This window comes from Thermobia domestica, chromosome 5 (genome assembly GCF_964235325.1).
Source record: "Thermobia domestica chromosome 5, izTheDome1.hap1.1, whole genome shotgun sequence".
Classification (NCBI taxonomy): Eukaryota; Metazoa; Arthropoda; class Insecta; order Zygentoma; family Lepismatidae; genus Thermobia; species Thermobia domestica.
Genome location: NC_137458.1, coordinates 295,284,222 through 295,308,018, shown reverse-complemented (window position 1 = coordinate 295,308,018; position 23,797 = coordinate 295,284,222). Strand labels below are relative to the sequence as shown.

Genomic DNA, 23,797 nt, shown 5'->3' with positions numbered 1-23,797 from the left:
TAAGCTTTGTAGATATCAATGGAAGACTATTTTATCATACACTTGAAAATTGGAGAAATAGAACGCGCATAAGCTCAACGGTTTTCGTGTCTACTTTGTTGTTGTTGTTGTTGTTGTTGTTGTTGTTGTTGTTGTTTCAGAGATTCTTGGATGATGTTATTCTGAATATTTACACCACACAGGGAAAAGTATCGGTATTCTGTTACTTATTATCAAATTTATATCTAGCTCACGCTGATATACACACAAAAATTAATAATAAAGTAACATCGATATTCAATTGATATAGGACATATGTAGATATAATGCACGTCTGTGAACGATGTAATCATTTACTTAATCACGAAGTAACCATTTGAAACTTGTTTCCGTCTGAAACGTCCCGAAATGTCATTGGTCGCTGAAAAGCGAGAGAAAGTCAAGTCCCACATTCTTCTGAGATATTATTCATTACCACATGCTTTGACAGCGAGTTTGCGACGTAATAATTCACAGGCAATTAAGTACTAGTTAGCTACAAAGTCCAAATCTTCATGTTTTTCGTTTACCAAAAATTTGTGAGAAAGGGGAAGAAAGAGTCTACAGAGACCAAAATTCCAAAATATATGAAGGAAAAAGTGAGTTCAACACTTATAGCTTCACTGTTACGAATGAATAATAAACAATAGTTCTTTAATATAAATATATTATGTTGTTTTAGTTCCAATGATAATAACTATTTGTACAAGTTTCATTTCTCTATTTTCGGTGATTAGATGCTTACATTTTTCTGAGAAAAATAAGAAAGAAACATATATATTTGTAGTTTGTAATAAATTTTTTAAATTTGTAATGTTTTTATCTGAATACGAATAAAAAATTTGTAATATTCCTTAGGATGGTGTGACTAGAAATCAAAATTTTGGTTTAGTAAGAATATAATAGATATACTGTTACACCTGAAAAAAGAAAGAAAACAAGAATTTTAGGAATGATCCAAAAAATGGTTCAAAAGATTGCGAGCTTGACCAATAACTAGTTTCTGGATCAGGGGCCACAAAATTTTTGAACGGCCCCTAAATCGAGTTTTCTTATTTTCTAGGGAATAAGCACATCATACTGAGTTAACTGATTTTTTTTTTTTTTTTTTTTTACAGAATAAGTACATTATACAGGGTTAAGTGATAGTTTGGATTTGGCTACACTATATGTAGTTCTCCAGATATAAGGCCTACAAGAAAATTTGGGTTAAATTCCAAAGTTGGGCGTCCGTTTCCAGCGAAATTTTTAAAATTTACAGGAAATATATGGATAATTTGATAGTTTGTGTGCTTGATAATATATAAGAGTCTCGAAAAATATGTTTATTTGTTATATATAAGCGGTTATAAACATGGGACTATATGGCGAGCGGAGGGAACTACTTGGCGCAAGGTAACCGAACAGTTGCATTGTGGGAAAGAAGCTAGCATTTATGTTACCAACATGGCGAATGTACAAGGGCAATGAACTAGCAGTTTTAACATTTGTGAAGGAATACATTGATAACGAGCAAAATCTTTTAAAAGTTTGTGAAGAGCACGGATTAATTAACCTAATAACAAATTGCAGAAAGTGTGGAAAGGAGATAACAGTGAAAAAACTTGACGAAAGCGGACGCCCAACTTTGGAATATATGCCGAAAATTTTTGCCTGAAATATATTGGATCTTTTGATTAAAAAAAAAATCTTTGTGTAACACCTTTCAAATTCTTTGCGAATCGGAAATGGTAAGATTATTTTATTTTCGTGTCTCCCACGTGAATATGTCTATAGAAATAAATTTATTTTAAATATTACATATATTATATAATTTTCAGTTGAAAGCAAATGCCATAATTCATAATGCACGTAAAAGAATCAAACTTTTGGTCTTGACATCTTGCAAGGTTGGTCCCATTTACTTGATAATATTTCATACTCAATAATATAAGTACTAGGTATAGGGTTAAAAATCATCATCATCATCATAGGTATTCTGCCTTTACTGGCAGGTCACTTGCAGAAGCTGAGAAGCTTCCATGCTCCACGGTCCTCCGCTAACTTCTTCGTCTTCACGTATGATCTCTCTGTTTTTATATCATCCATTAATTGTAGTCTCCTTCGCCCCCCTCTCTTTCCTGCCTCCATACCCTCTAGCACGTCCCTCATGATACAGTCTCTTCTTAGGCAATGTCCCAACCAGTTTCTCTTCCTCTTCTTAACAATATCTAAAAGTGTTCTTTTCTCACCCACCATTTCTAACACTCTCTCATTCGTTTTTCTCTCGACCCAACTAATTCTTTCCATTCTTCTTCACACCCACATTTCGAAGGCTTCCAGTCGATTTTCGTCACCTTTGCGTAATGTCTACGTTTCCGCCCCATACAGTACAACACTCCACACGAAACATTTTATGAGTCTTTTTCTCAACTCTTTATTCAAGGTCCCACAAAAAAGACTCTTCTTCCTCCTAAAGGCTTCTTTCGCCATTCCTATCCTTGCTTTTATTTCCTATTTCACATTCACTTTAGGATTAAAAATAGAGAAAAGTAAATTAAATACAAAATAAATAAATATGATTACATAACATCACATGAACATTCATATTCAAAATTGAGTGAAGAGATCATTTTCTGTGTGTATAATTTTTGGACACCAAACTTGCACTGTCTCTGTTTTTCATTGAAAACGTAACTTCCGAGATAAATATAGTTCATTAACTTGGTATAATTTCGTTAGTTTCTTTTTTTTAACTTTTCATTTTATCTTATCAGTTAACCGAATATTCACTATAATAGTACTGTTAAATTTAAATAGACTTCGTAAATACGTTGTTAACTAATTTAAAGTAATCTTATGGTTTATTTAAACATCTCGAGCCAGTATTTGTGTTATGAAGCAGCAAGCTAATAGTGCAGGATGAAGAATTTGAAAACTAGTCGTAGGTAATATTTACTGACGATGCTATGAGATAGACAATTAATACTTAAAAGAAAAAGAGATCTTACCTTACACTCTCGTAGTATTCTTTTTTAACACAAACTATTTCAGGGCTTTTCTCATCTCTTTATCAGTGTGCCTTCCTTGGCTACACTGCTAAATATGACATATTGCTGAGACATATATTTTAACATGAAAATCAATGTAAATTCTCTCTACCATTCTTTGATCTTCTGAACTTCGTAGTGTGCACAGAACTGCCGATGATTTTTCAGTTTAAAACATATTTTATTCGAGATAAAGTATTTTACAGGTGAAAAATTTCCCACCAATATGTCACACGTTTAGCAGCGTAGCCAAAGAAGCCACATTGAGAGAAAGGTGAGAAAAACCTTGAAACAGTTTTTTGTTAAAAGAAAAAAAATACATAGATGTAAGGTGTTATTTGTCTCTTAAATATTTATTGGTATGTTTCAGTAAATGTCCTTTTTCTTTTTTGTTTAATGTTAGATGGTTTTACTCTGTAGATGAATGGAGATGGCTCTCTCTGATGAGAACTCCTTCATGGCTAAGCGGTTAGCATACACGCCTTCGACATAATAATAATAATAATAATAATAATAATAATAATAATAATAATAATAATAATAATAATAATAATAATAATAATAATAATAATAATAATAATAATAATAATAATAATAATAATAATAATAATAATAATAAAACAAGAATTTTAGGAATGATCAAAAAAATGTATTAAAAGATTGCGATCTTCGCCAATATAGTTTTTTGATGAGGGGACACAGTTTTGAACTACCCCTAAATCGAGTTTTCGTATTTTGTACGGAATAAGCACATCATACTGAATTAGTGATAGTTTGGGTTTGGCTACATTATATATAGTTCTCCAGATATAAGGCGCACAAGAAAATGTTTGATTGAAATATATGGTATCTTTTGATCCAACAATATAAATTGAACACATTACTGAGTATTTTGTTATTTAATAAGGATAATTACAGAATTAGTGAATAAATAGAAAGTGCGGTATGCAAAGAGAAAAATCAAACCTGTAGTGCATTGAATTTCTAAGTACTATAGGTATAAATTTGGATCTTGTTAATATACTTGCATCCTATATACTCGTAGTATTTCATACTTCCTATTGGCTTATAATGTTAATATTAATATTTACTATAGTAGTTTCTTAAAGTTGGTAGTCAGTTGATATATTCTATATCAAAATGCATGTAATTAATCACCAAATCTAATTAGTCTAATTTACATTTTGGCGAGAAATTAAGAACATATAAATAACAAGTACTACTACTACTACTACTACTACTACTACTACTACTACTACTACTAATAATAATAATAATAATAATAATAATAATAATAATAATAATAATAATAATAATAAAGAGATTAAGGAAAGAATTAGCACTATAGGAAGAGGTTTCCTTCGTGTAGAAAGTGTAAAAGCAATAAATATAAGGTTATGTTTTCTTATTGCAATATTGTTTTCCAACGTTAGAATGTCCATATGGATAATCTAGTCCAAACCAAAAGCATTATTTCCCAGAAACACTGAAGCCTGCTAGTGTTGTATCTTTCCTCCTCATCCATTTCTTTCGTTTTTATCTTATTATTTTCGTACTGACAAGAATTAGATATCAGAGCAGCCTTTGCTGAACCTCACTCTCTTTAATAAAGGAATTTGATTTTGAGTTATTCTTCTACTTTACCTTAACATTCCATATTGATGAAGTAGTTTATGTATTCATATATATAGATCTATAAACTATATTCATTTATATAAGATAGTTAAGACAGTTGTATGAAATGCAATTTTTGAACTTCACATTTCATAATCTGTTACATGTGTTTTCATATTTTTGACCATATATCTTATTCAATTGCATTTTAGAGAGTCTCATAGCCAACATCGGGGGTACAAGTTGTTGGCTTTACATCAAATCATCCGTTTCCTCTTGGAATTTTGTGGATTTCTTAAGCTCTTGCTTCCTGTGCATTTCGCTAACAGGCTTGGATGCAAGCACATTATTTTTCGTGCCTCAAAGTGTCCGTTGCTTAGCCTATCCTTCTAGCAACAAGTACTTTGTTTATATGAAGATGATACATAGAGATGACAGTTCCAGGAAAGCAGTAACACCGTAATAACGAGTGCTCATGAGGATGGGGTATCTTGGCTAACGGAAGAGCAACAGCCACGAGAGCAAGTCCCAAAATCAACTGTATGAATCATGACAGAAAGTGGTACATAAAATGGTAAACCTGTTACAGGAAGTTATTGAAAAATGACCCTAACATATTTGAGAAGCTGATATAGGTTTGGCCAAAGTCCACGAAGGCTTCAAGTGTCAGTACAAAATGCTTGGCAAGATTTCTTGCTTGGCAAACTTTCCGACAGAGTAATGCTGTTTCTTCTTGGCCAGACTAGACTTGTTGGTACCATGAAGGTGATGACACTGCACACTTAGTGAATGTAAAATTCTCGCCTCAGAAGACAATTACATCTAAAAACGTGCTCATTTTCAGTAGTATTTTTTTTTCAACTGTAAAAGTACGAACATTTCTTAAATAGGAAAAAGTTTATTTAGACTTGGCTAATAACAATGGTAATCGTATATCACATGCACTTTGAAAGAGTGAGCTGGTTTTCGGAATTAAGCGAACTTCTGGTAGAATATTGATGGAATGAATTATGTATGTAACAACAATTTTAGGAATGAAAGAATGGATCAAAAGATTGCGATCTTGGTCAATAATTAGTTTTTGAATCAGGGGCCACAACATTTTTTAACAGCCCCTAAATCGAGTTTTCGTTCGTATTTTTACGAACATCATATATAATGCGCACAAGAAAATTTTTGACTGAAGTATAATAGATCTTTAGATACAAGAACGAGTAATCAGCAGAAATAATTTTTATTATTTGTGAAGGTGTTAAAAAAAGATAAAGAAAAATAAAATTTTTAACAGATAATTCTCTTTATTCAGTACCTATTTATAATACATAGACTAAAATGTTTTGAGCAGTGGTGGTCAAATGGCAGCGCACGAGTGTTTCATTCGACCCCCGAATAAAAATTAAAAAAAAAAAATTATTATTTGTTCTTTCCTAGTTCCTTCACTTCCATGCATAACAGAAAGATTGTAGCTAGCATCATAATACGAGTGTACCTGAATCAAAGCTTGACTTTTTCTTCTCTTTTTAATGTTTTTAAACCTTTTGATTACCAAGATATCCGGCAAAGTAAAGCCGTTGGTACCAGGTCGCTTGTTTGAAAAATGCAGATTTTACAGAGTTAGTTTCAAATGTTCGTAGCGTAGGTCCTAATTGGCTAAGATATATGAAACGAGAAGCAGGATACGACTTATAGACATTCAGCGTATCGTCGTTCAGGAGAGAATTAATGGGAAATGGCCCCCAAGTTTGGCTCTTATTTTGTCTTGGCCCACAATGCATTGTAAATTGGCCATCACGGCGTTTGAAAACAAAAAGCATTGAAAATTCATGAATTATTATTCTTTATCTACTATCACTGTGTGTATGTGGAATAAAGTTCATTTTCAGAGAGTATCAATCTGATTGCGTTGTTGTTAACTCGAGAGGCAGAGCAGGAGATCTATTAACTTAATGATAAGTTTTCCAAATATTGATATTGTTTAAAGTGAATAATAATGGAAGTGTATAAAGCAACAAACAGCACATTAAAAAAAAAAAAGGAAAGAAAAGAAAGTGAAAAATTATATTATGATGGTAAATAAAAATATTAAATGCTTTATTTTAATGCATCTACTCATGTATGGTGTTGTTAAACTTTATTTCACCAGTTAGTAAATATTAATGTGGCTACAGGATTTTAAAAAAAAAATAATTTCGGTGACGTCATATAAAAGATAAATTCACAGAAACGACAACGAAAGCTGTGGATTTCATATGTTAAATAGAGAAGGGAATTATCTGTCCTTTCTCGTGCAGGGTTAGACAGACAAATGAGAGAATGAAATAACCTGGAACTGTATTATATGTATATACAGTATATAACCGAATATATCACGAACAGTTAGGTCAAGACTCTGAGGTGGAAGAAACATGGGACATTGTACTGGCTAAAGGGTTATGTTACTGACCAAGCACTGTGTATGATATACAATGATAAATTTCCGCCATTACCTATATTATGATCCTTTGGATAGTTTTCATGTATTATCACAAGTAAAATCAAAATAATTTGTACGCTTTTCTGTGTTCGTTGTGAAGTTTGAAGTCTCCAATATTTTACTGATTTAACTTCTGTCACTTGATCACAAAAATTGTCTTTTGAACTTTTTGAATTACTAATTATATGATCTTCGTTTTCTTGTGGTGTGCGGAATATGAAATTCTCTCTTTTCTTTTAGTGGGAATAAATAATTAGTAATCCTTCAGAAGTACTAAAAATAATGAAACAGGCTTTTAAACACTGAAGTTCAACATGAGTGGGCGAAGTTAGAGATTCCTTTACCTTACAACAGAAGAAAGAGAATACGATATCGTTAACACTTCAAAACATTACGAAAAAAATTCTGCGTGATCAAGCTGATAGAACCCAACAGTGAAACATTACTAACTTCAAAGCCCACAATGCACTCAAAAAAGGCAAAAGCAGCTCATAAAATGCAAACATTTACATTATCACAAGTACTGTTGTTAAGCTTGTTTAGTATGGTAGTTGGTTGGTTTACGATAGTGTCTTTCCATGATGCCATTTGTGGGAAGTTGTCCAAGACCATCGTTGGCTGGAGAGTTTTGTATATCTATCCTATTTTCTTAGATAATCGTTTTTATATAGTCTCATTTAAGTCTGGAAAGACATCAATTTGAGCCTAGCACTCAATATTAATCTTACAGGTCCCCCAGTTTTCATCTGCCCACCAGTGTTACATTATTTGCCGGCAATCGTAAGACGCAAAATTTACTTACGTTTGTCGCCACTTCTCAACGTACTCATTCCAGAGGTCTGAAGGATGTTGTACCCCTACGCAATTTCATATGAAGAATGAACGATTGTGTAACTTGGAAACTAAACAATCTTGCCTCAAAGTACCTTATAACTAAATACCTACGAGAAGCGCATGATACTAATCGCTTTCTATAGTATTTCATCGATCAGATATATACAACTTTTACGTTGTTTTTTGATATTATTTTAAGTGTAGTATTTGCCACACTAAGTACGCGACACTAGCGAATGATGGAACATGGACAGTTTATGTAAAATTTTAATACTGTCCGGTTAATAAAAATATCATAATTCGCTTCGCTTAAAGTTAGTTAGTAGTATGTCTTCTTCAATTAGCACTTTATAATTTACTAAAAATGTTTGCAGGTACTGGCAATCGAACTATTGGTTAACGTACACTTTATATCCTGTGAACTATCATTTCCTGAAACATTTAGAAAGACACATTCTTCTCAAAGAATTATGCGCTTTGTTGGGAGGAAAATTTTCCGAATATTTCTCGCAATATATTTGTAATGATTTCCCCATCCCCCCCCAAAAAAAAAATGTGTGAGAAAGTAATAGTTTAACACTATCGTACATTAAAAATTAAAAAAAAAATCTGCAGCTCATTACTAGATAATAATATTTCACCTTTCTTTTATACATTTAAGATTTTTGCTTTTCATTTGCGTTTGAGGCTATATCTTTCCACCCATCCATTTATGGTAATATTAGTGTCAATTACCCGTTTCGCTGGGTTAAAATTAAAAAAAAAAAAATAGTAATATGTTCCGTTAGTCGGTCAATTTTTACTATTACTGAAGCGCTCTGAAATCGATAGAAACAAAGAAAATATAATGAAAAAAAAAAGGAATAAGTTATCTTTTTAAATAAAAGTTAAATATTACTACTATGGGTTGAATTTGGACTTAAACGACATCGGAAGTGTCACTGTTAATCTCAGCGACCCCAACTATGGATTCGGCACTAATAGAAAGATATCGGTCATTTTCGATCATTTGTATATATATCGGGGTTTGAAACCGACCTCTCAACTTTCAATAGCCTTCAAAATCATTTATCAAACTTATATATTATGTATTATCTCTTTTTGCCTCTAAATAAATGGTGGTTCTTGTGTGAAGTCACATAGTATAAATTTAATATTTCAGTAAAAATTTCATAGAAAAAAATTAATATATATGAAATTTATTCTGGAAGTTCGTAGTGTCTTAGTGCAACTGTCAAGTCAATATTTTACCTTAGAATTTTTCGTTTTTCAGTAAAAGGATTCTCATTAATAACATGTACGTATTTCAGAACTGAAGCTAAGACATGATCCTACATCTCAACGTGTTGTCCTATCATGCACTTCCATGACGCAGACCTTGAGCTCCTCTTTGTATCTAGAAAGTCAGGGAAAAATCATTTGCGTGATTTTTTTTTTTTTTACCTCATTCGTTTGGTTTAATTACAAGTAAACTATATTTGTTCCTAATTTGATTTACTCAAAATTACCTTTTCTCGCTCTGTCCTAATGTTGTTTGGGCTAGGAAAGCCACCGCAGCCGGGTTCGCCACATCCCGCGCAGCAGCCGGTGATGACGTTGGTCCACCGGGAGCTCCAGCCACCTGGTTTGGTCCGGCGCCACCAGAGGCGCGGCAGTCGGGGAGAACGACCCGGCACCCGCATGCCGTATCCTATGGTTGTTGCTATTGTAGCACATTCTTCGTTCTAATCGGAAAGTAAAAATGCAGCACAATATCATTATACTGAAATATAAAGGTAATGGTATCAAATACTAGATTAGAGAGCAAATTTTTCTTATAATTAAGTTTGACAAAGTCATAAAACTTTACAGACAACGCTTCTCTGGTAATACAATGTATTTTAGAGATAATCACTGAGGTGAATATCGCGAATATTACATAAATAAATAAATTAATAAAAATATAATGTCTCTAAATATGATCACAGAAATACATTGAAAGAAATTTTCACTATTTCATTTTAAGAAAACAATATATGTTGGATAGATTTGTGGCAAAAGTGATCGACTTTAACATGGGATTCAGCTGTATTCTCTAAAAAAATAAAAAATAAAAAATAAATAAATAAATAAAATAAAAAAAGTAAAATAAAAAAATTGAAACTGAATCGATGGTAGAACTTTTCTAGGATATGTTAAAATATCGCGAAACTTATTCAACTAATTTACAAATACCCATGAAAAGAACTAAATTGAAGTGAATTCTTGTTAAAATTTAATAATAATATAATAATAATAATAATATAAAATATATATATATATATATATATATATATATATATATATATATATATATATATATATATATATATATATATATATGTGTGTGTGTGTGTGTGTATGTGTTTGAAAAGAATAAATATTCATTATCAATTCATATTATAATTTCAATCAATATCAATAATGATAGTTTGTAAACTATTTATTATAGCTTTGAAAAATTCAAGATTGCTAATAAACCTCCAGCTGACCAAAGCAGTATATATATTTCAAAGTATATATACAGGGTGTTTCAAAACAACACTGACAACCTTTGGGAGGTGATTCCTGACACCAAGATAAGACGAAAAGTATAGACCAACTTGGGTGCACAAACGCTTCCTTTCGGAGTTATAGGCTGCCGAAATCATGAAAAATTGAACTTTAAATATCCATAGGTCAAAAACTATAGAACCTACCTTAGTCGGGTCAAGACTTCACTTAGGAACTACTATGTGCCTTATCCAAAAATCCAAGTTTCGGAATTCTGCGATACTTCCGCAACGATTTTTAGAGAGGTAGTTGGTGAGTACTTCAAATTGTTTGCCTGTAACCAAACTCACTCTATAAAAGCTGTTGCGGAAGTACCGCAAGATTTCGAAACGTGGATTTTTGGATAGGGCACATACTAGTTCCTCAGTGAAGTCTTGACCTGACTAAGGTAGGTCCCATAGTTTTGGACCTATGGACCTTTAAACTTCAATTTTCCATGATTTCGGCAGCCTTTAACTCCAAAAGGAAGCATTTGTGCACCCAAGTTGGTCTATACTTTATGTCTTATCTTGGTGTCAGGAATCACCTCCCAAACGTTGTCGGTGTTGTTTTGAAACACCCTGTATATGTGTTACACTTTTGGCTGTCTTTCTTAGACGCATTATGAGAGAAATATCCAATTTTTGACAGCTTAAATACAATCTGAATCCAGGACACGCCCACTTTCTCTTTACAAAACAAACTTTTAATTGGTTCTAAAAAGTAAATTTTTAGGCGAGAACACCTAATTAAAATTTTACTTTTTAGAACCAATTAAAAGTTTAAGTTTTGTAAAGAGAAAGTGGGCGTGTTCTGGATTCAGATTCTATTTAAGCTGTCAAAAAATGGATATTTCCCTCATAATGCGTCTAAGGAAGACATAGCCAAAACTGTAACACATATATATACTTTTAAATATATATACTGCTTTGGTCAGTTGGAGGTTTTTTTTTTAACAATAATAGTTTATAGATTATTTTGATACTAGCATGGAGAAATTTTGAATAATTTTTCTAATTAAACATTTTGTAAGAAAATGCCGTCTTCTGATTTAATGTTATCAGTAAAATGTAGTTGTACTTAATTTAAAAATGGCCGCTACTCTCCTCAGTATTCTCGAAGAACTGTGATTCATTATTAACATGTCTTCTATGATTATTTTGACATCTGTTAATATAATACAGATATTAGTTTATTTTAATACATGTGTTAGTGTGAAACAGGTAATAAATTATTTTAATAAGTGTTAGTATAATACAGATAATATTACAATATACACAATGTTGATAAATAATGCTAAGCTTAAGAAGAAGGTGATTTCCTATAGCAAACGAATGTTTAGAGTTTAGCTAAAAACAAAATAAGTAAAAAAATAAATATTATGAAAGTATTTACTAAACCAAATTCCTTCGTATGTTTAAAAGTCGCTTGTCCGTCCTTAGGAATGCATATAAACAATAATGTAGCATGGTGTGAATATATTTTGTCAGTGATTTATTTATTTATTTATTTATTTAAGGAGATCACAACAGGTAATTCTACCCAATTACAGTGTTCATATCACTGTTACACAGAATAGCTGTAGTACATTCGTGAAATCTATCCTGACTCATACCATGTATATCTAAAACATTTTCATATTTACTTAGTTTGTTGTACACTGCACCCATTCTCCTCGTTGGTGACTATTTTGTTGCATTTGTTCGAGATATTTTACAAAGAAATAAACTTCTATTGCCGACACATATGTTTCTATTGGGACCCTGAGATGAAAGACAGAGACCAAATCCTTACTATTTATTATTTTGTACAAAAAAAAAAAAAAAAAAATGTTAGTTAACACTCGTCTGTAATTGAGAGACATTGTGTTAAAAATTTCATTAAGTGAAGTACTATTATCATATCTGGGGAAGATGCCTGTTTTCTTCTATACTAGAAACCGTAGAAATTTGCTTTGAACTCTATCTATTCTAATAGAGTCTTTCTTTGTGTGGGGGTTCCATATAATAGACGCGTATTCTAATTTTGATCTAACAAATGAAAAATATAATTTCAGTAAAGCATTCGACTTAATAAATTCTCTTCTCATTCTCAAAATAAATCCAAGGTTCCTGTTAATATTGATACTATTAACAAAAATAAATAAATAAATAAAAATAAAAAAATCAGGCTACACGTGGTTACTCAAATCTTAACCCAACAAACTTTTAAAGGTCTCCACTATGTAATATTTTTATTAGATATAAAATAAGATATGATACGTTCTGGAGATTTTCATATCAACTTTATTTGTGATATTCAGGCAATGAAAATGTATAATAATGATAATAAAAAAATTCAAAAATGCATCGTTTTGCAGAAATATTTTTCAATCCTCAACATTAATGACACTCTTCTGATTATATATTTTTTGTAATATTTCTTAGTATCTGAAACCGTTTAAATATTTAAGTTGAAAAGGCAGATACCCGAAACTACTTTATCAAGAACAAATAAAATCTTTATATAATGAAGCAAAGAATACAAGCTTTGGCAAGTCATATTAAAATTATTATTATATATTTCAAGATTAAATAGGACCAATTGATTCTAGTGAGAAATTTATACACTATTTTTCATGGACTCTTTATAAGGGTGCTTTATATGTAGTAACTCAATTTTTATATAAATAAAAATTAATTAACATTTACATTATGTTATATGTTAGTTTATCCATATATCTTTATCAGCACATTTAAGTTTATAATAATCTGAACAAGTACGTTTGAAATACGTACTAATCTATATATGCAAACAAGTTTGAATTTTTACCAATACAAGATACACTTGTATTCTGTAAAGACAAAAAAAGACGAGTTTTAAACCAAGATACAATTTGCATGTATCAATTCTTATAAAAATCAAATAAAATCAATTAACTAATCAGCTATTTATAAAATGTTTAGGTATGCATAGATTTTACAGAGATGATTTTCTTTGTTTGATATTTATTTGTCATTAGTACATCCTTTCAGTTTGAAATTGTATCGTTTTAAAAAACGTTGTCAACAACATTATCACAAACGTCTAGCTCTTAAACGAAGTGATGTTATTAGTACATTTTTTCTTTGTATACTTTCCCTCGAAGTTTGGTTATGCTATTTATAAGCAAAATGTATATCAACTTGATTAGAAAATCTACAGAAAAAGAAATACTTTGTTTAAGAGAAAGCGATTGTTAATATGAATTAGAAACAAATTAAAAATGTTAGTCTCACCTCTAATACCATAGATAAAGATAAACATATTCACGGTTGAGAAGCAGCACCACAAGCAGAATGAGAAGTGGAGGAGGTCCTCCAAGAAGAGGGTCGGTCTGGAAGTTAAGTTGCAAGCAATAGAATTAGTATATCATGCAAAGAAGAGAGTCATAAGATAGTTACCATACATGTTATCTTTTTTAGTTTACTAAAAATGTTAGAAAGACATATCGTAGGGATATGTGGTGACTTAATGGTAAATCGTACATATTTTAATGCTCATGGTCGCACTTTTGATTTCAGGAATTCTGGGTTTTGAATTGGAGCGGATTTTCTCGAAGTATCATACTCTTGTCTTTCCCCATTGTATCATCACTCAAGTATGCCATCATCATACACTTGCATTTACTGCCTCTATTAGCCTACAATACATAAAATGTATACAGTCGCCTATAATAAATAATTCCTATGATAATAATATCACAAATTTCTGGGTGAATTGACCCATTAAAGTACTATATTCTTTGTCTTAAGTGGATTCACTTTCCGCTTAATTAACAGAAAACAATATTCGTATTCTTGATAGTATACTGTACTATTATACTAATAACTAAACAATGCTGATCAAAGTGAACTCGGATACACTCGAGCAGACGGTTCTACCAAATAGAAAATTTATAGGTAAAATACGACGTGAAACATTTTTCGGGAAGAAATGAGAGTGTAAATATAAATTATTTCTGTCAGTGCACAGCATGTTGAGATGAATTTTGAAGGATAATGAAAGTATTGTATGTGTAACTATTTACTCTAACCTAACCTGAAAGTGTAAGAAATCTGTCAAAATTTGGTGAGCAGTAAAACCGTTTTGAAGGTAAGAAATGTTACCAGTATTTTAGAAGCTACGAACTAACGTAACCTGAAAAGTAAGAAATCTGTCAAAATTTGGAAGAACTAATTTGAAAACTCTAACTTAACCTAAAAACATATGAAACCTGTCAAAATTTGGTAGAACTTTCTGTTCGAATAATGCCGTAAGCTCTTACTATTAACAATCTGTGTTACAGTTTCGGCAGCATATCTTTACCTTCATCAGACATCATTATCAGACACATTATTATAATGTTTCTGATGAATGCAATGATGTATTGCAAAAACTAACACATTGTCTAAAACAATAACTTTGATATACAAATTACTAATAATGTTTGCTTTGATTACTTTTTTAAAGTTACAGTTAGTTCCGAAGCTAGAATAAACAGCATTCAGATATCGAACGGAGCAAAGTTGCGAGGAATACTGTGAAAAAGGATAATGCCTTCGAAATGGGAATTTAGATGAGAATAGCGAAAGTAGTCTAGTCAGAGGGAACGAAATATGAGGAAATGTTTGATTAAAAGTTACAAGGAAAAAATAATACTGGAGAGTATTGGAGAAGACAAGAAATTGCTTGGAATAATGTTTGAGAGCTCTGGGAATTGATAGAAGGAATATTGGAAGGAAACATAAGTACAGACAGGAACTTGTAATCGATGGACACAAAGCATGTAATTCTTACATCAAGACAAGGAGGTAGTTGCGGATTGGGGATCCAAGTTGATGAAAACTCATTAATTTGCGAGAAGCCTGATGAGTAATGCTCTCAACCATACTTCTTGGCGCTACTATCGTTAGTCATAGACTTTCCTCACACCACCAGCTATTTGAATTTCTTGCAATAAGGAGAAGAGAGTATCCTTTGAAACAGTGGAAAGATTTCTATTTATTTATTTTTTTGGCGGGGGGAGGGGTCACTCGAGCAGACGCTTCTAGCAAATAGAAAATTTATATGGGCCGCGGTGGCTCAGTGGTAGAGCGTTCATCTCTGGTGCTAGGGGTCCCGGGTTCGATCCCAGCCCCCGCCAAGTGAACTTTGTGGTGGACAAACACCGTGTGCGTGGGTTTTCTTGGGGTTCTCCCGTTTCCTCCCACTTTCTTCATTCCACCATTTCATTCATTACTCATCATCACCGTCTCCTTTAGCCTAACCGGCATAACCGTGGGACGTAAAACTCGAAGATTTCAAGATTTTAGAAAATTTATAGGTAAAATACAATGTGAAACATTTTCAGTGAAGGAATGAGAGTGTGAATATAAGTAATTTCTACCAGTGCACAGCATATTGAAATGAATTTTGAATTGTAGTGAAAGTATTTACTGAAGCGGAAGACGGTAGAATACAAGATTGCAAATTGGGTAGTAATAAACAGCGGGAACTTTCGGTTCGTACGTTAGTAATGAACACTTGCGATAAAAGCTCAAACCTAACCTGAAAATGTAAGAAATCTGTCAAAATTTGGTAGAACCACCTGCTCGAGTAATGCTTTTTTTTTCTTTTTCTTTTTTTGAGATAACGGGGGGAAAGATTTAATATACGGTTTTAGTTTATATACTTTCCACGGTTTATTCTTAGAAGTTCATCGCACCACAAATTCCAAAACATCTTTTTCTTCTTTGTTTCATAACCCCTACATCAATATATCATGTACCGGTATTTTTGAAAATTTTAAGGGCACAGGAGAAGTTTTGAACATTAACGAAATCTATTGAGGTATTGGTCAACCATTAAGTTGGTATTAAAGGTGAATCAACATTAACAGTGTTCTCCGTAAAGAATCAAAGTATAGTAGTTAGCAAAGTGAAAATTTTCCAAACTTATTCTTTAACTTCTCCAACTACCATGATGCGGCTGTGCAGTGGCGGCGATTGGACGTTAAAAGTGTGTGTGTGGGGGGGGGGGCAAGACATGATCTGAATATTTGTGTATCAATCTTAGTTTCCCTGCTTGTTTCTAACAATTTGCCGAAAGGTTATATAACTAATAGGATACTATATTTTTCAGTTAAAATACCGTATATTGCATTTCATATTTTATTAAGTAAATTGACAAGAGCAACAGAAGTTGGTACTAGCTCTTTGTACTCTTAAACAACGAAAGTGTAAGAAGAGATTTGATTCCTTGCTCATTAACATCTTAAAATTCTGCCTGGAAAATTGTGTGATCAAATTATTTAATAACAAATTTGCAAAACAAATAAATAGAAAGGATAATATTAATCATAGTAATGAATAATGAGGCTTGTTTTGTAGAAGTTATATACATTGAAACTAGGGATTAATGAACAACTTAATTTTTAATTTCACACATGCTATTAAATGTATGTTATTACTCTTAGAAAATGAAAGACAGTGAATACTACAAGCATATGCATTTAAAGAAATATTTTCTTTTGCAGCTTCCCGTAACATGTTCGTTGGCATTTGGTGCAGTTTTCACTTTTTTGGACCACAGCAAAACACAATACCTAGAATCACTCCACACTCGAGTTATACAAAATAACTCTTTAAAAAAATAATAAAAAAAAGAAGAAAAGATGATTTAGGAACTGTCAATTTTTGTGCAATTAAAAAATAACTTGTGATTTTTTTTTCGAAATGATCTCTCAATTAGTTTCAAAGCGGCTAACTAACAATCAAGCCCTTCTAAGAAGTGAAAGTATGCTGGAATTGTTGTGCTCCATTGGGGTTATTTTTGGTGGCAATTAAAACCCAATTCCTGTAGCTTTCTTAACTCAACGGGAAGACAAATAACCAATACGTACTCACGCAACGACAAATATATGGCACCATTTTTTCTATGAACCAGTAATACATATAAAAACTTTACATTTCCAAATGAAACTATATATCTTAATGGGCAACTTAAAAAAAGGGAGGACAACTGCCCCCTTTTGTCCCTATAATCGCCGCCAATGCGTCTGTGTAAGAGAGAGAAGGCTGTGTTTCTAATTAACGGACTCATGCTATGTAATCTTTTGCTTTTACCTGTTAATATAATATTTTCCTTTTACTGCTCTCGCCTACTAAAGAAAGCACACTGTGCTTCGAAACCTTGTAAAGACATTTTGAACAAACTGAAAACGGTAAATTTGGAGTTTTTAAATTCACTGTGAACATACTTTCTTCTAGTTCTTTAATAAAAGAAAGTATGCAAAGAACTATCACTATGATGGAGGTTGCTTCCTTTCTTTTTCTTATATAATTGTAAATATGCAAAGAACTATCACTATGATGGAGGTTGACGATAAGAATGACTCTTCACAACGAATTGAAAAACTCTAAACTTACCGTTTTGGTTTCAAAAATGTCTTCGAAACGTTTCGAAGTATAACAGGCTTCTTCAGTAGATAATGGAAATAAAAGAGAATATAAAAATAACGTGTAAAACCAAATGATTATAGCATGACACTAGTTTAATTAGAAACCCTACTTTTTCACTCACTGAGCTGCTTCACAATAGTTGAAAAAATTGATAGGTAAGTTTGGAAATTTTTCAATTTATTAACTACCACATCATGTCCACTACCACCCAATTTATTTAATTCATTACTAGAGAACGGTATGATTGAATAGTTCCCATCGAAATCTTTGAATTGTCTCAACATTACGGGCGGTGTTTGGGAGTGGGCGTTGTCATGGATCAGATTAATTCCAAAGCGTAGCATTCTTCTCCGCCGATCTTGAATGGCACTCGCAGTTTACTCAATGTTTGGTAATGCACGACCTGTTTCCAAGAATTCCACAAGAATCACATTCTTTTGGTCCTAAAACACGGTTGCCATGATCTTTTGAACTGATGGTGTTTGAATTTCTTCACTTTAGGAGAACCAGATTTCTACCATTGCATTCACTGCTGCTTCGACTCCTATAGACTCCCTCTCGACAATATTTTTCCCAACTATTTTTTTTTTCATTTATTAACATACGTCATTACTATCACTTTTAAAATAATGATTGTATCTTTTCAAAACAGGACCACGAAAGTTATTTGCTCCATATTCTATCATGAATAACTTTCCACCTTACCTGATCGAAAATTATTTCCAACTAACTCAATTTGTCCAAACACTTTATTATAAGAAGCGTGTGAAGAAATTCTTTATTTGAGAAAATTGATTCACAAATAAGTTACACACTGAACTGTAATGTGTCATATTTTTTATTGCTTTTTATTATCAAAAATGTGCTCTTTTATAAATAACTTCTTACTCAAAGTCAACTTTACATAAATCCAATAGACAGTACACAAAATTACTTTTAAAAGATTTTGAAGTAAGCAGAACCTAACATTAACATATTTTTGCGCGTGTAGTGTTCTTGTTAAGTAGCTACAACGTTAGAGAAGTAAACTGTTAGTATTACATACAGTGGCGGCCGAAGAAAATTTTCTAGGGGGGAGCATCTAAATGGTTGATATATTACGTCTGGTATTTCTGGTGATGTGCTATATTACGTATACATTTTCGTGAGCCGGGGAGGCGCCCCCTGCATCCCCCTTTGGGTGCACATGTTCATGTAGCTTATGGTCATTTTAAGTGATGAGGTGATAAATCTATACATATTACAAATCACGAGAAATTACGATAACCACGGGAAACTAACTAGTAAAATAATAAATTTACAATTTCTACTCAGTTCGAAAAAAAAAAATCTTTCTCATTTAAATTTGTGATTTAGAAACAAAATGAAATAGACAGTTTATAGTTTTAAGTTCTTTAAACTGTGTTTTTGATTAATTTTAACTTATCTTCTTAGTTTTTTTTTTAAATCACTTCTTTAGATATTCATATTGCTCCCTTACTTTGTAAATATTGTTATCAGGAAAAAAATAGCTTAAAAATAAGATATGTTTTATATTAAAAATAAAATAATAATTAAGTCCTTCCCTCTTTTGTGGAACCCTGTAATAGATGTGATATAGAAGCGGCTGACCTCGAGATAGCCGCAGAAATTCATGTTGTCTGACGTCGAGTTTCTTCGAAGTATGTCCCTCCTTCTCCTCTCGACGAAGCTGTAGCTAAGAAACCGGCAAAGATACGTTTATTTATCTTGTCACCACTGTTGAGTGAAACGTCGGCATTTACGCTTCAAAAGCGAGACGTCTTTTTCATCAACGAAGTTCCAGTTCAGGCGCCCTTCATATGCTCCCTGCAATTGTTACTTTCCCGAGTTTGGAAAGAAAGAGAATAAATGCGCACGCGATGTGCCCTGCCTTTCCTTTTCAATAGCACGTTCGAAAAAAAAAGTTTGATTAATTTTCATGTAACTCAGCAAGTACAAGGTGGAATAACCTTTGAATACAGAATTAATTCCCTAGCTTTATTTTTTTTAAATTTATGAACTACTGGACTCTTATTAGTTCAGTATATAGAATATAATGTGATTAGAATACGAAAGATGTAATCAATGTAAATATTAATACTATAATATACGGTGTAATATTTCTTAGCCAAAATATACTACTTTGTTTTGAAATTTGTATAACGAAAATGTTTTAAGTCATACATGAGGAATCACCAACTGAAACTTGCCAAAAGTTACGTACAGTACCGTGAATATTCATATCTGGTTAGCTACCATATCTGTCAAAACTATAATCACGCTAGTAATCAATAACATAAATGACGTTTCTGTAGAAACTATAATCACGCTAGTAATCAATTAAGCGAATGACTTAAGGATTCTTCCACTCGAAGATTACGAGCGGCCAAGCCGAATGTTCGAGATATTATTTTGAATAATAGAAATCCTAATCTTATAGTAATATCAGACTCCCAGTTCGCCAAATATTAATGGAGAATTTAAAGAAACGAAAGTTGTTGACGTTCATTATCTGCTGAAGACTCGGTTCCATCACTTACGCCATTCAAAGAAACGGCAACGAGAAAAGCACACATAAACCTTTCCAACATCCCAAAAATGTCCGTTAAGTTTTCTCTAAGCGCGCATAACTCGATTTTTATTCCCTTTATTCCACTGTTGAAAGGATGATAAGGTATCACACCAGCCTATACTTACTGTTAGCTACGTCACCCACTACACGGGCGGTCAGACGAGCTAAAAATTTTCTGCACGTGTTCTCTTAAAATCACATGCAATAATCACCACTATGAAAAACTTCTATCCCGAAACTACTTTCATTGAAAAAAAAATCAGTCTTATTTCCTAATTGTTGCACTGTGTGCTCCTACGTTCAATTACAAGTAGCATGCGTTTAAATAACTATGTGTGTCATCATTTTAAAACGACATCATTATAACAAGATACAATCTGCTAGTTGATCCTGTATTTTGCTACGTATACAGTACATAAATAGAAATTCTTGCAGCAAAAAGCAAAAACCTGTCAAAACTATAATCACGCTAGTAATCAATAACATAAATGATGTATTTGTCGAAGCTATAATCACGCTAGTAATCAATAACATAAATTATGTATCTGTCGAAGCTATAATCGCACTAGTAATCAATAACATAAATGATGTATTTGCCAATGCTATAATCATGCTAGTAATCAATAACATAAATTATGTATCTGTCGAAGCTATAATCACGCTATAATCAATAACATAAATTATGTATGTGTCGAAACTATAATTAGGCTACGCTAGTAATCAATAACATAAATGATGTATCTGTCGAAGCTGTCGAATGTCAACTATTATTGGCAATTCTCATACATTTTAGTGCCGTAAAGCTCGTGTTATTTTTTCGATTTGCTCGAAAACTACGCATGAGAGTTGACCTTCAAACAAGTTATTTTGTTCAGCTCGATGTGATCTATCAATTAATATATAATTTATATTTGGACGACATTTCAGTTAAACAAACTAAACTGTAAGAGTTAATAATTTTAGGTTATATCTCATTAAACTTGTAATGCACTGTCATCTTGTCAATGTCATATTGAATATCTTAATGGGGAATATTTCACTATCAGTTTTACTTCAATAAATGGCCTTTTCTTGTTCTGCATCAAAGAATTCCTTTGTCTTCATTTTCTCGAAAACTACGCATAAGATTTTTTACACTCATGTATATCGCTTCGTTCAGCTTGACAAGATCCTTTCAGGCCCACAACCAGAGGGGCCTGGCCCCCCTAAACTTTTCGTGGCTACTCCAGACCTCAATACAAAATGCTATTATTAATACAAAAACAATTTGTAGGAGAATTTTTAATGACTTGATCCCCCTAACATATTCATGCCCCCCCAAACCACTGAGGCTGGTTGCGGGTCTGATTCTATTTTTGATCTGTTAAAAAGATTTATAATAGAAATAATAATAATAATAATAATAATAATAATAATAATAATAATAATAATAATAATAATAATAATAATAATAATAATAATGTTCAAAATCTTTTTTATCGTGAATTCTGTCACGGAATTTGAAGCTTAAAATATGTAAAACGATAATTATACGTGTTGTTTTGTATGGTTGTAAAACATGGTTGCTTACTCTAAGGGAAGAACGTAGACTGAAAGTATTTAAGAACAAGATCTTGAGACGAATATTCGGACCCAAGAGAAACAGGGATGGGGAATGACGGAAACTTCATAACGAGAAACTACATAATTTATACCGTTTAGCTAACATTGTTAAGTTCATCAAGTTTAGGAGGCTTAGGTGGGCAGGTGATGTAACCAGGATGAAAGAAAGCAGGAACGCTTTCAAGGTTTTAACTGGAAGTCCAATTAGAAAACGAGCATTAGGAAGAACTAGGTGCAGATGGAAGAACAGTATTAAGATGAATCTCGGAGAAATAGAAATACAAAATAGAAACTGGATCCAGTTGGCTAAGGACAGAAGTGAGTGCAGAGTTTTTGTGAACGTGGCATTGAACCTCCGGGTTCCATAGGCCATAGAGTTAGTTAGTTAATTAATTAATTCTATTTTTAACAGCCGACTTAAGAACATTAGAATTCCTTCAAAGAATTAACTCTCTCTTCCTGTATAATTATACAAGTTAGAAATACTATTAACGATCTCAGAATTGGAGAAACGAATGTTAGTTACGAAATTAATATGATACCAAATTAGTTTACTATTTACAAACTTATACAGAAACATAAAATTGCGGATTATAAGTCATCTTAATGTTTTATAGTCGCTTAAAAAGTTATCCATTTCTGTTAGGTATATGTTTATGACAGTATGTTTTTGAATTAAGCAGCAGTATAATACTCTTATAAGTGATTTTTCCAGTTCAGCATACCCAATGATGTTATTCTGATTTTTTACAAACCGGTTCTGTACACACACACACACACACAGAGAGAGAGAGAGAGAGAAAGAGAGAGAAAGAGAGAGAGAGAGAGAGAGAGAGAGTAGTAGATGGATAGATATAACTTTCTTAGGATACAAACCATACAATGTAGACAAATATTTTACTGGATACCACAAGTGACAAGTAGATATCTACACAGCATCCTAATACAAGGTGGTGTGACGAAATTAGGTAGCACTGCGAATGTCTTGGAAAAAAATTATCCAAGATAGATGGTTGTCAAAAGGTATTTGTAACATCTTAATCCAGCAATGAATCGACAATTGTTGATAATGGTATGCATGCATTTCAGATATAAATAATAACCCTCATCACTGCACTCATGTGATCCCAGTTCTCGTTCTTGATATCTGAGCATTTGAGATTAAGAAATAAAGCTTATACCTTGTTCTGAGAGATCATATGTTTAACTGTGTAGCTGTAAGAATTTCTAAAAACAAATATAGTTAAACTAAAATTTACTGTTCCTGGGTATAACTGGGTCAAATTTACTGTTATATCTAGGTATAACAAATGGTTCTGCGAACTCGAAATATTTTAACAACCGGTTCTGACGAACCGGATGAATAGCACCACTGTGTATACTTTATCATAAGCTTGTCAAAATATAATAAACTCATTGATAATTTCTATTTGTCTTTTATCCTATTAGTTTGATCTTGGCATAATGTAGTGTAATAGTAATACAGGGTATACATAAAGGGCACAGTTCTTTCATAGGAAAATAAAAAGAAACAACATAAAGAAAGTGAGAGAATGTTTTCAATATGTATGTATCAAACGTTTCATTTTTTCCCCTTTCCTTTATTTTGCGGCCGCACGCTTAGCGTTCTGTTTTTATTTGTTCTGTAAGCTATTACACACGAAAT

The 23,797-nt window shown here is 32.2% G+C and overlaps 1 protein-coding gene across 4 annotated transcripts in view; it reads right to left on the bottom strand.

Annotated features, from left to right (window-relative positions):
* Positions 1 to 23,797, bottom strand: part of LOC145686713 (protein vein-like) — a 469,807-nt gene that overhangs the window by 5,457 nt on the left and 440,553 nt on the right. The window contains exons 6-7 of one of the 4 annotated variants that reach the window (XM_081760293.1): positions 13,776 to 13,873; positions 9,563 to 9,692 (exon numbers count right to left, since the gene is read on the bottom strand). In XM_081760293.1, the coding sequence (XP_081616419.1) occupies positions 13,806 to 13,873 (68 nt within the window). In that variant the 3' untranslated portion in view covers positions 9,563 to 9,692; positions 13,776 to 13,805. Of the gene's footprint in view, positions 1 to 9,476; positions 9,693 to 13,775; positions 13,874 to 23,797 lie in introns of those variants that run through there. The other 3 variants (XM_081760292.1, XM_081760294.1, XM_081760295.1) reach the window with 3 other exon arrangements.